This window comes from Taurulus bubalis (assembly GCF_910589615.1).
Source record: "Taurulus bubalis genome assembly, chromosome: 17".
In the NCBI taxonomy this organism is placed as follows: Eukaryota; Metazoa; Chordata; class Actinopteri; order Perciformes; family Cottidae; genus Taurulus; species Taurulus bubalis.
Window position 1 is genome coordinate 8078122 of NC_136605.1, and position 14253 is coordinate 8092374.

General features: G+C 42.4%; 1 protein-coding gene across 1 annotated transcript in view; it reads left to right on the forward strand.

Moving 5' to 3' along the window:
* Positions 1–13616, forward strand: part of pvalb6 (parvalbumin 6) — a 35479-nt gene extending 21863 nt beyond the window's left edge. The window contains exons 2-5 of the mRNA XM_079232553.1: positions 11395–11460; positions 11853–11982; positions 12072–12181; positions 12888–13616. Coding sequence (XP_079088679.1) covers positions 11400–11460; positions 11853–11982; positions 12072–12181; positions 12888–12913 — 327 coding nt within the window. The 5' untranslated portion in view covers positions 11395–11399 and the 3' untranslated portion in view covers positions 12914–13616. The remainder of the gene's footprint in view (positions 1–11394; positions 11461–11852; positions 11983–12071; positions 12182–12887) is intronic.
* Positions 13617–14253: the final 637 nt, after the last annotated feature.

The window sequence follows — 14253 nt, forward strand, 5'->3', positions numbered from 1 at the left end:
TTGCACAAACTCCGGCACTCCGACCAAAATAAATCCAGCAGGCTGACTTTCTCTGAATGTAAAAGATTGTCAAAAAGATGCTGACTTTGTTCTAAAAGCATAATTTGACTAGATGTTAGAAAAAGAAAGCCTTCTTACCGAGTGAAGACGACCTTCACAGTGTTGATGACAAGTGAAGTCAAAGACCTGCAACATCAGTTTCCGATATTTGCAATTTCAGCATTTAGCACACGTTCTTATCCAGTGACTTAGTCCAGTTGCCTCAGTAATGTGTGTGTAATAACCAAAGACACGGCGCGGAGCAAATGGAGAGTTGATTCAGTGAAGAGGAATGGTAGTACACGCTAATATCACTGTTATGGATGGGAGTAAAACATAGTTATGTAGACTTCTTAATGAGGCCCTAGTCTGGATACAGTATGTTTATCATCCTACACAAGGATTAGAGTTGAGTATCATCTGCATAGCAGTACAGCTTGTCATACCTACAAGAATATCAGCTGGAAAGATGGTATGAGACAGATGGCAACAACATGGTAGGATGATTCCTGAGATGTTATGTCAAGGCCAAGGGACCTGGTTTATATTGAGAACAGGGGTAAGCAAAGGTTTGAAGCCCTCAGGGAGAGCACATGCAGTAAAGAAAGACACCTTTTCTACCAAACTCCATTGCTCGGATTGTAAAAGACCCATGAATGTAAGAATGTCAAAGACATGACAGCAAATTTAACAATTTCCTTTATCACCTTCGGGCAAAGTATTAAAAACACAACATATAATTTGTTATCCACAGAGGTTGTAGCTCTGACGCATGTACAAAGGGACTATGAGCACATTGCATGGCGACCAAATGAAACGCACCGTGACCTTGATCAAAGTTATAGGTTACTGATGGGTCTCTAGGTTTGGAAATGGTTAGAAACATTTGGGATAATGTAAGGACACAACTCAACAACATATACTACTTAGGTCTAGTTGTTTTTAGACATTGTAATGCAGAAATGTGACATTGTGTTCAAACTGTGCAGAAACCAGATGGCTGGCATCCCACTCCTCTCTCTGTCTCTTGAAGTTACTCTCAAAATAGGTTCCCAATGTGTCTGTATTATGTTGGCTTACCTGGACTCAGGTTCAAAAGCATCTCTCTGCTGTCTACTGCCTTTTCTTATTCCCATCACTTGTTCTCTCTTCTCCTCCTGGGACTTTGTTTCATCCTCATCGTTGATCTCGAGAATAACTCCTTTGTTCTCAGCTAGAGAATGTAATATAAATGTAATCTCATGTGTTACTCAGAACCTGTGATTGAAAACAAGGCTAGACCAGGAGTTTGTTTTCTATGAAGCAGTGGGACAACTGTTCTGATGCGGTGTTGTGTTCCATGTTGCCATTGATAAGAGAATAGAGGAAAAATAAATAAAAGGTTTCGATTTTGTCTCTGGCAGCAACCCTGATGGTTTTCTTTGCTGTGGGTGAGACACCCATGATGTGAATTTCTCGTCCTCATTTTCAGTCATTTGGCCGTCTCACTCTCTCTCTGTCTCTCTCTCTCTCTCTCTCCCTGCCCTCCACCCCGTCTATGCGTCATCGAACACCAGCATTCCCTGATGAGATCCATTGTCAACCTCTGCCACTTCACTGGCCTCAACCCTCCCTCTTTACTTCTCTCTTTTTCTCTTTTTAATCTCTCCTTTTGCTATCCCTCTTTTTAATTCCTCCTCTTTCATCATCCACTTTATATCTCCCTGCTGGCTTCGCTTGTCAGGACTCACCTTCTCCTCTCATTCCTCCCTCCCCCCTCCTGACGCACCATGGTGCATCACGGGACCAAGGCGACCCCCTCCGATACATTTAGAGGGATCTCGCAGCAAATGAACAGAACGAGCTGAGAGAAAACTTATCACAAGGCTGCACCAAAATGAAACACCAGATGAAAGAGTGGGGGGCCTCTAATGGTTGAAAAGATTGAGAACTTTGAGGGGAAGGTTTGTGAATTGGACAGGGAGTGATGTCCCTACGCAGTTATGCCAAAGGGAATACAGAGCAAAGTACAGAAAGAGAGAGTAAACGGCAAGTTTAATAGAGCTGTGCAGATCAACCCATGTCATTCTTTCACAAAATATGTTGTGGTCCAGATACCTGAGAGAAGCCACACACAATTAAACGTTCTTTGTAAGTGACCAGAAGTAATTTTAAGTGTTTGGTCAACTTCTGCAGAACATTTCATGATTAAATTGCAAAGATAATAAATCTCTGCCACCTTCAAAATGATTCTGGCTTAAAAAAAACATCCAATGTCAATAAAACGTCTATCCTAAAAATTGATAGCTGTCTCGTGAATTAATACCTTGACATTAATTGAGCTCATCCCGTTCTGCAAAGTCGCTCCACAGCGGAGAACGCCCACTCCTTTGAGTCCACATTCACAGCACCAACGCAGAGAATCAATACAAGCCCATCCCTCCCAAGAAAACTTGTTTATGGCTTCCACGTACAGGACAGTAGCCGTTAAGTCTCTCATCAGCCTCTCCCGACCAACCCTTCCTAAAGGTCAGCGTGAGCGGCTCTTCTGTAATACCACTGGTGGAAACAGCTGATGTTGCTGTGATGTATGATCACTTCACGTCTAAGTGAGCCTCAGGAAGGACTCCGGGGAAGGCAGTGCTGCACTGTCCCAGAGGGAAGTATAGTCTGGCAATGCCAGAGGGGTTTATTGTTTAGGTCCGCAATGAAGCGTATCGGGGCCCCTTGCAGATTATTTTTCTCTGCAGAGCCACTGCATCCTGCATAATGGACCAGGGAGTTTTTCTGGATCTCGGCTCATCTTAGTCAAGCTATTGATTTCCCACACTCGAAGCCAACACACTTTAATTCAACCCTTGAGGCAAAATGGGCACAGACCGTGAGTGAACATGTCCATTAGCTTAATGTTTACAGTAGTAACCCAGCTAAAGCTCGGGGAGCACATCATTATCAACCAGGTTGCATCCATTTGTGGGGTCATTAAAAATAACAACTTGCTACTGTGTAGAAGCCGGTGTCCCAGATGTGTTTTAACATGATGAAATATATGTAGTCATCATGTCCACACGACTTTAGCGTTAGCTTCATTAGCTGGCTAGCTGCAGCTGATACAATCTAGAAGCAACAATTGTCATTTTAGCTATTAACATCTTGAAAGTAAGGACCCACAGCCACAATACTGCAAATGATCATGCAAAATATAATATAAGGGTAAGAAGGTAGAGACTAATGATAAAGGTAGAGGAGGTCAGGGCCTCCTCATTTGTCACTGACGATATTAAATGCCTTAGAGGAGGAAGTGGTAGATGAGAATTAAAAGTGCAAATGAAAAGTTGAAGAGAAGAGAGAGAGACAGAGAGAGAGAGGCAAAGAGATTGAGAAGGGAGGAGAAACAGATCAGAGGGGGATTAGAGGACAGAGGGTGGGAGGTGGGAGAAAAGGAGGTGGAGGAAGGAGGGAATGTTGGAGAAAGGAAGGGGCGGGCATAAGAAAAGAAGTGTGGCTGGTGTCAGAGGTGGAGATTGATCATTATTAATAGTAATGTTTGATTAGCATGACTGCAGTCAGGAAAACGAAAGGGGCCGGCCTGAGCAGCCGAACATCAGCGACCCCGTGCTGAACTGGACGCCTATTTTTCATGCCATTCCAAAATAGTTGTAGAGGACATGTATAAAACAGAAGGAGCCTCTGAGTTTTTTACTGGACGTCCTCTCCTGCACCTTTCTGGCCCTTCCCCCATCTCATCATCAGTCATCAAGTGAACTGGTAAGACAAATATATATATATATGTGAGATGTTATTTAGAGGGGCAAAGCTTTGCCAGAAAGAAACAGACAGACAGACAGATGGCACATTTTAGGACAAGAGTTATTACGACATAGAAGTAGAGGGTGGTTGAGATCAACATCTATTCTTGATGTTAATCTGTGATCAAAGGCAGTGATAGATGAAACCAATAAGGGAGGCGATAGCTCGTGAAATGTGTGAAGAAATGCAATGTACCTTCTTTTTCAGGCTCCTTTATCGTATGCGTTGAGATTTAGATCGGGACAGTATATCAACCAGGTAATAACTTTCTGATAGCAGCCGTTGGCTTCCGAAATAAGAGAGCATTTCGTTGCAGGGCTTGCTTTGCGTTATCGTTCAAGGTCAAATTTGAATTGCACCCAATGAGATTGAATACAGTCTCCGCCCGTGCTCCAGGGAAGTGTAACTTTGTCAAAATGCTGATGCAGGGAAAGGCATGAAGCTCCTCTTGAGAATAAATCTCTGATACCACGGCTGATCACAGATCTTGCATACAGCAGACGCATTATATACGATGAATATTCATACGACACTTTAAGTGCGTGCAGTCTCAGTTAATTAATGAGGACACATAATATTTTCTTTGTGTGTCACAATGAAATATGTATGTTTTTTTTTGTCTTTTTTAACACTCTTGACGCTGTTGCTTTAATGGCAGATTAAATGGAATTTACATCTATAATGTGTTTGGTAATATTTTATGCAAATGTGTATCGAGTCTGTACGCTAAAGACCGCTTTCATCGCAACGCTTGTGTGTTTTGCAAAGTCATCTCAATAGAGTTTGTGACCTTATTAGATTATGAATCTTAGTGGTGCCCACAGTAGGTTGGTGGGAGTGAGTAACCATGGCAAGGCTTCTTGCATACACCCCCAGAGATGGACGGCCGTGATATTTTCTACAGACATTCATGTTCTCCTCAGGATGAACTGAGATAACTTTGGGGATCCCGACTGTTTTCCAGTACTGTTGTTCATGACCAAACATTTTTTAAACTAATTAAATTCCGATCAGCTTCAGCTGTTCTTCATCTTTAGCATTGTCATTGTTAACATATTAGCATGCTGATATTAGCAGTTAGCGCTGCTGTAAGAACACAGAGAGGCCTCCATGGCCGAAGACATGAACACCACACCACAACACGGAGGTCTGTAGTCCGAACACAGACAGCAAACTTTATTCCTCCTTTCAAACTTGATAAAGGAAGACCAGACCCACTAGTTGGTCCTCATCTATTCCAGGCTTTTATTGAAAAAGTGATGCAACTGTTGCGAATTTGTATCACTGGCAATACGAATAGTTTTGATGTGAAACGATGAAAACATAAAAAGTTACAGTTTACTACAACCATGTGGCTATGATCATGTGAAGGAGAGGTGCCGGTAAAATGTAATTGTTCCACAAATAAATCGTATATTACCTCATTTACATTCAGTCAATCAGGAAGGCAATTAAGTACTGTGCAGTTATGAACACACACACACACACACACACACACACACACACACACACACACACACACACACACACACACACACACACACACACACACACACACAGACACAGCACCACTGTTGTTGCCAAGCTCTAACTGTGTGGTTAATCCTGTTCTGTACCTGCCAGAGGATTAGCCAGTGGACAGTGGTGATAATAGCCAGATGATCCTCAGGCCTCTTTAATACTTTTATCAAATCCAGTCTTTCCTCGCTGTGTGTGTGTGTGTGTGTGTGTGAGTATGTGCGCGCTCGTGTGTGCATGGATGCACATGTGTGTTTGCTTTTTGCTTTTGAATGAACACCATTGTACATTATCAACGGCTCAATAGACAATGTAATGCCACTGAAAAGGTAGCTCTCGCTACATTCAACCATCAAGCTTATTCGAAGATCAACTGTGCAGATTAGTAGCGATTCAGATAAAAAGCTTTTATGGTGGAAGAAAATCACTGGGGAACCTTTGATGGGGTGTCTGTGGTTCAGTGGAGAGAGCGGGGTAGTCCATTAACGATTAACGATGTTGGCGGTTTGATTCCGGGCTCCTACTGTCCGCATGTCAAAGTGTCCTTGAGCGAGACACTGAACCCCAAGTTGTTTCCAAATGTCATATATGTACCTGTATGTGTGTATGTATGTATGTACGTACGACCTTTAACAGTTTTATTTAGAAAATGGCATGTTATAGCTATTGTTTAATTAATGGTGCATCTATGAGAGCTGGGTCTCTCTGTGTAAATTTAGATAAATATGCAATATGTCAGAGTGTCACTGTTAATGGTATTTAAATAAAATATTTATTTTATTATTAAATGGGAACAATCTAGCTTTCAGTCATTTCCATCTTCTCTATCAACTCCACCATGGATGGAGGCCTATTTCTGATGGAGACCACTGATATTATAATAATCCAAACCTTATTATATCTCTAAAAATACTCTAAATATTGTATCCAGGCTGAATGTTTTTTTATATTAGTGACCAAAGACACATATAAAGGAACAGACGTTCTTTTTCAGCCCTTCATTACAAAGAAATCCCAATATTGGTGAACTCAATTTAAACTTAATGCAGCATAAAGCTCCAGTGGTGTATGAACCACAACACAATGCTCAATTACAGTACACTGACGCAGCCGCATAGAGGGAGAAAAACACCACACACAATATATTCAAAGCCCATTCGTGTAAAGGACAAGAGTTCACTTCTCGTTCAAAAACAGCGTACAACGATACTAAAGACACATAAACATATTTTTTTCCTTTCTCCTTCTACCCTTGTCTCTGAGTTTTACAGACTCTCCCACAAACATACACACAACAGCCGAATGCACACAAGGGGCTCGGGTTTCTTGAAATGCAAGTACATTCTTCTGTAAGCCTTCCACCTCTTCATCCTAGCCTGCTTGGCACCCTCTGTAACACACACACACACACACACACACACACACACACACACACACACACACACACACACACACACACACACACACACACACACACACATACATATTTACTCGTTCATGCAGCTGTTTCAGTTGGCAGCCCAGCAGCATGGTTAGGTTTCCCACACCTAGAGAGGCCATCAGGGTGATGGGACTTCCCACAAAGGAAACCCCAGTTTCTCATACTGTACATTCACAGGCCTCAAGAGGGAAAGATACCATCAGTATCCGCAGAAACATTTATAACTTGCTTTGCATGTCACACATTGTTCGCTTACTTCCCTTTTTTCCCTCCATACAGTATGAAGCACATACATGACCCCTCTAAAATGGCAGTTTCATCACCAGATCTTTCCTCACTGTTGTTAATGAAAAATGTATAAAGACACATACTAATAAAGAGTAATTCTATTAAAAACACAAATCAGTAATTTGACCGTATTGAAGAATACAGAGTTTGTCAACAGAAGCTTTGTTTCATTCTTTGTTTTCCCTTTTGTATTGAGCAGGCATTATATAATTTATAGCCTCAGCATTCTGCTTAAGCGATGAAAATGTTGATTTCTTGTGAGTTTAAACTCGAAGTAAACAACACACTACAGGGACAGGGTTTCAAGACTGCAGAAGTCAGTGCAGTAAAGAGTGAAGGGGAAAAAGCAAGGTCATCCAGTACAACGTTGGAACGTTCTAGATGGTTCTTGGAGACAACGGCTGCACACAATAAATGCATCATATCAGCAGTGCAGCAGACGTCAACCTATCTATCTGGGGCTGGAAAAATATTGACAGCAATTTTTTTAGAGAGAACGCAGTGTATCTATAGAATCATGTAACCTTTGAGGCATTAAACATTGATCTTGACTTAATATCATAATATAACACCTACTGTAACCACACATTACTGGCACTAACATATGACCATATTAGCATTCTCTGATATATATATATATATATATATATATATATATATATACCATATAAATTACCCTATTCTGTAATTCAACACACTACATTCAATCAGTGGTGTTTATTTTTTCCCTGTTTCATGTAAATCACTCCTGTTTAGTGCTTCCTGTTTTATTTTGATACTCACCACCTCTCTCGTTGCAGAACACTTCCTGTCTTTGTGTGTTTTCCCGCCTGTGTGATGAATTGCCTCTCCCTGATTGTTTTCACCTGTCCCTCGTTAGACCTGCTGTCACCTGTGCCTCGTTACACCCTTCCTCTCTGGTCTATTTAGGCTACGTTCACGTTACAGGGCTGGAAATGACCCACATCTGACATCAGTGTTCGGATCTCTGCCCTAAAACAAACATTAACGCAATGCTTAATTTGACAGATCTGGGGTCCCCGTGTCACAAATGATACTGCTATATCATAACACATGACTTTGTATAACTGCTATATATTCAACTTTAACAGCTCTTCAGTGAACTGAGTTAAATAAACTTAAGATGCATAACGTTACTCTTCTCGAGACATGGTCAGCCGGCGCGACTTCGCTAATTGTATAACATGTGATTTCATTAAATTTGAGTTCTGCTTTGTGGAGACAGATTTGTGAATCGTGAAAAGTCTGTTTAATAAGTTAATTTACATTTTATATGCATGACAACGAGGCAAATAAAGTATTCAACAGTTCCCGACTGTCGGAGTAAAAGCTCAGTAGAAATAGTATTAAATTAAACGAAGCCAAGCCTACTGGTAAACATCTACTCAAGCTTAAAGATAGTACATGATTTATTATATAAACAGACACTGACTCATTCGGCCAACGTGATTTGACACACTTTGGTATGAATTGTTGTTCTCTGTAAAGTCAGTGAACTTTCTGTTTGTGACTGCTGATATATTAAATCGGAGTTCTACTGAATGACACGTGACGCTGAATTTAGCAGTTAAACTAGTTGAACCATTGATGGATTGACTGACTGACCTAAAATATCTGCAGAGACGAACAGCAGCGCAAATGCAATTGTCCTTTAAACCTAATTTCCTTTAAATAAATCAATGTGCCGTACTTTAAACAGTTCCACTGGCAGAACTCTGACTGAGATATCTCGGTAAATCAATCTTATCCTCCTCATTTCACGGCGAATTGTCTCTTTTCCCCACGGACCCCTTTTGTGGGAAAGGTCAGAGAAGGAGGTTGTGCTTTTATAATGATAAAAGATTGGATGTGTGGCTACACAAGTTAAGCAGTGTTCTGTATTGATCTGTGTGTGTAGCAGTATGTTACTGAACTAGATAACACCATAAAGAAGTTCATACATCACTGGAGGGGAGTCTGACACCAATGGAAGAGAACATTGAACTACTCCTAATAGGCACACTACATTTAGCTGTTGGTATCTAATATCAAAACCACTTAAAGATCCATCCAGGATACATTTCATTGTTTTAATAACATATTTACCATTTAGGTGATATCCTAATTTCTGTTGATTTCCCCACACTGTGGTAACTATTTAACAGTTGTAGAATGGAACCCACATGAATAACTTTGGGTGTTTGTGATTATGCAGCCACATAAATCCACAGTGTTGCAGACTAGGAAGCAGATGATATTACAATAGTTCAGCAAAACACAACAGGGGAATGTACAGGCAACTCGGACTGTATTTCCACAGAGAAGGACAGGGCGATGATGATAATGATGATGATGATGATATTGGCCAGCTCAGCATTATGGGCTGCAAACAGGGAGCATAATGATGATGGTACAAGGATGATACTCTGCCATTACTGTGACCGATGAGACATCTCAGTCCAACCCTGCTATGCAGACATGACAGATGAAAGATTGAAAGATGTTTCATTTATTATCTAGTAAGCGGCCCTCACTAACAGAAAGGTGTAAGCGTGTTTTTTGTGTGTGTGTTTTTGTCCAAGACCTCTCGAGTCCACTGCAGAAAAACTAAAGTGAATTTAACTCAGGGCATAGAACTATAAGGAGTAAAAGGCGCTGCTTCAACACTTCGCAGCAACAACTAACAACAAACCTACAGAGTCTACAGAGAACAGTTCCATGTCCCTTCTACTTCTTATCTTCTTCCATGGCTCGGGGCGTCGGGGTTTACGTTCTCCTTCACAGGGTTCCAGTAGCCCTGAAAAGCCAGACCACGTCGCACAAGTGCGTCTCTGGACGGCAATGTCTGTCAGTGCACCACTTTGTTCTCCACTAAAATATCTGAGGGGAGGAAATCCAAATAGCAATCCTTTTAGGAGTGTTTTTCCATCAATCTCCCAACTCACAGAACAGATATGCCATCAACGTATCCATCCACACTCACAATGAGAACTCTCGTCTTTTCAAGCTCACTACGTGACACGGTTTTCTTCCTGTATACTCCTCATAAGCAACTTAAAAACATGTGTGTGGCTGATATTAGTCAGTCTGTTGAAGACTCCGTTGACAGGACGGCCGTTCTGAGGACAATAACGGTCAAATTTATGTCCAAGTTGGTTGAAAGAACTTGACGCTTCAGACCAGCTTCTGTGCCGCTGATGTCATCGCTTTAGAGATGGATTCTAGTCTTGTCAAGAAATTTTACTCTGGAAAAAGTCTATTGAGACTGGCAGCTGGACCAAGGAGCAGGCTATGTATATGAAGATGTCACTTTTGGCACATTTTGCTTGAGCAAATGTTACTTCCCAGAAGGATTTTCTTTTTTTTTATGAAAGTAAACACGACTGACTGCTCAACACTGTGTGTGTGTGTGTGTGTGTGTGTGTGTGTGTGTGTGTGTGTGTGTGTTCAGTTAGTTGCAGGTGCGGTTTGTGTGGAAGTCTGAGTGAAGTGTCAATCATCTGTCAAGCAGCATACTTGAAATAATGTGTGTCCCGAGCGAATCCCTATTACGGTTTGCCAGACCACAATAAAGCAAAGTGAAATCGGAGCACTGCATCCTCTAAATCCACGTCACTCACTCCTTCTTAGCGCCTCAGTAGATTATTTTTGTGTTGGTCCATCTCGGTGTTCAGCTTCAAGTCGCCGTGTGTTTGCAGTAGCAACAGAGGAGGTCAAAGTCGGGGGACAGGTGATTTATCTATCTATCTATCTAGTTCGGTCACACGCGCCGAGTAAAAAAAGCCAAAAGGGCCGCTAAGCTCACCTTTCATAGTGTACAAGCCGGTTCTCCCTCTGGCCCGGGCACCGATGGTATTTCAGACACAGCTGCAGACTCTGAGGGCCTGTTAAATCCCTGCTGACTCGGTGCCCTGCTTTCATCTGCAACAGCTCAGTGATATCAGGCGGATCAAAAGCAAGACACCGTATCTTCATTTTTGACACGTCCCACAGCGCCACAACCTCCTCCCCCCCCTATGCTCTCAACTCCGTCCCGCTCCGGTATCGTCCCCTTTCTCCAGCTCTGTCACATCTCCTTCCCCCCTCTCTCTCTCGCTCTCTCTTTCGTCGCTCCACTTCGACGGCCACTGATTCAGTCCGTCGCTCGTCACCTCTTTCTCACATGTCCTGGTTTCCTGCTCCATTTCTAGAGTGGCACCAGTGTAACAGGAGAATGAGTTCTGTCTCTGCTCTCTGGCGACCTTGTTTTTAACCTCTGTCCTTCTCTTCCTTCTCTCTCTCCTCTGTCCTTTTTTTTCCATCTCAATTTTCTTTAACAGCTGAGATGGCAATGAGCAGCATTCTCAACGCTGATGACATCAAGAAAGCTCTCGATGCATTTGCAGGTAAAGGCAACCTGAGCTGATTCCTTCAGATCTGGCCAATGGCAGCTGGTTCCAGAAGTTTCCTTCTTTTTTTTTGCCCCAATCTGTATTCCCATTATATATATATATTTCTACTTTCAACAATATCCCTTTTGTTATAGAACAAAGAAATACGTAACTCTCCCAGGTACTATATCGATCATATGGGTTTATGTCATGGCCGACAGTGCACATTATTGAAATTGCACTTTGGAGAAATCATGTTTTGTCATTTCAAGCATTTTGGTATCCGACAGATAATCTGTGTTTTTGCATTACTAAGAAATGTTTGGAAAGTATTGACAATTAGCATCGTTGTGTTTGTACGCCTGTGTGCCTCCGTGTGTGTGTGTGTGTGTGTGTGTGTGAGGTAGCTGGCTCTTTTGACCATAAGAAGTTTTTCGAGATGGTGGGTCTGAAGACCAAGTCTTTTGACGAGGTGAAGAAGGTCTTCCTGGTGCTGGACGCCGACAACAGCGGCTTCATAGAGGAGGAGGAGCTCAAGTGAGACAAACAAAAACACACATCAACACACAAGGATATAACAAATGTTCTTGGACATGTATCTATTCTGCTTTTCTGTCCCTGGTTAGATTCGTCCTGAAGGGTTTCGCCAAAGATGGCCGGGACCTGACAGACAAGGAAACCAAAGAATTTCTAAAAGCAGCCGACAAGGATGGTGACGGCAAGATTGGAGTCGATGGTAAACATTGTTGTATTAGTGGGAGCGTCACAAGGTCACACAAACAGACAGCAAGCAAAAATGATTGTTGAGACAACACACACACACACAGACACACAGACCTGACGGAATGGTGATAATGACTGGGGTTGGGAGGGGAATTAGCAACTGCCAAAATGATGGTAAACATAACAAGTGGTGCGTCCTCTTCATCGCAGATGCTCTCCATCATCACCACCGTGCTGAATAAGCTAATGGTGCACACACAGGCCGCAGCCTTGCAGTGTTTTCACTTCACATTAGGCTTGTGCCGAACATGCATGTACATTAAAGGTTTAACTCTTTATGATGGGTTTAACTTCATCATAGATCGGAATAAAGTTAGCGTGACTGAAAAATAACGTGCTTTTTATATATTACAAGCCTGGATTATGACAAACCATTTATGATCAATGGTGCACCATGAAAACAATTCACATCACCGTTTGTTAAGCAAAAAGTAAAGACATAACCCTCCCCTTTTTTAACCTACTTTCACGCCTAATAATTTGTGAAAAGTCCCTAACTACAAACTGTGCACTTTATGTATTACTATTAGCATTTTCCAAAGCATCAGTGACTTTTGGATAACATTTTTAGACTTGACATAATGTGGACATCCACCTACTGTGGCCAACTGTTTAAATCTAGCGAGAAAATAACATTTGTGTTTCTTCCTCTCTTGCAGAGTTCGCTGCCCTGGTGAAAGAATAGAAAGTCACCCGGTGTGACTGACTCGCCTCCCAGCCACCGCTACATCCCGACACCCGCTGGCACCCCCTTTCCTCCCCTGCACCCAAGCCTCACCACCCCAGCCTGACTCCGAGCCCACCGGACTGCAGCCGCCTCCCGCTACACTCCCTCCTCTTCCTCCTCTTCCTCAGCCTCTCCCCCACGGCTGTCTTCGCTAGAAATGCAATGCTGCACTATAGGAAGTAAGCTGTGTCGCGCCACACTCCTCTTCAGTTGTCCCCGCAGCTATAGGCATCCTATTTATTTTTCCCTTTTTATACAAACTGTTCTTGTTTCTGTTTATGTATAGATATAAAACATGCCTGCAGGAATAAACCTCACATTTTAAAGCATAAAGTAGATATTTAAAGAAAATAGAGATAAATAAAGGAAGACCCTAACGTCCTTCTGTATTTCTGACTTTCACTTCTTTCTTTTCTTCGCCAACACACTTCTCACTTCCCCTCTTTCTTCTTTTTCTTTCTTTTCCGTCTTTCTCTTCTCTCTGTTGTTTTCACTCTTGGCACCTTTCCCTCCCTCCCTCCCTCCCTCCCACACCATCACCCCATCCACCCATCCATCTATCTATCTTTCCATCCCTTTCTCCTCTGGTAATGAGCTGTTGTAAAACATACCAAAAGAAGAAAGAGGTCAAGCTGTGAAAGAATAAAATCAAATGAGAAGAAAAAAAGCCTGGATAACACTGACTCCTCTGTTAATTCCCTCCTTTTGATGTGACGCTCTTATCTGTTTCTACACTCAATCCAGCTCTCCTTCTCTCTCTATCTCTCCGCCACTTGCATCAAGCAGAGCAAGCGAAGCGTATCTTGACAGCAACCTAGTAATGTATAAAGGGATGTTCTTAAAGAAGGTCAAAATTACCCTCCGGCGTCATTTGTTCGTATTCATTAGCGTCGGCTGTGTCGTGGAAGCAGTGATGAGAGAGAAGGAAACTGAGTGAAGACAAACTCTGCACATAACAGATCACTGAGGAGCGTCTTTCTGCGCATTATATATGTCACTTCACTGAAAGAGGAAAAGGAGGCGGAGGCCACATGATTCCACTTGCGAAAGCGTCTTTATTGAGAAGTGCTGTGCTAGTTTAGCCGAGCCGTGCTGTCAAGCCATTAGCAGAATTGGATCCACGCTGAGGTTCAATTTGGGTTAAGTATCCCCAGCGGTGGACCCAAACAGGCAACACGGGAATCCTCTTTAGTAGGCCATTTTACTGCCTGAGCAAATAAACACAGATCTGAAGCTTAGAGGGTATCACTTAAAAGACTGTTGAGCTCAGAGAGGCACCAGACTGCTCAGCTCGGTGT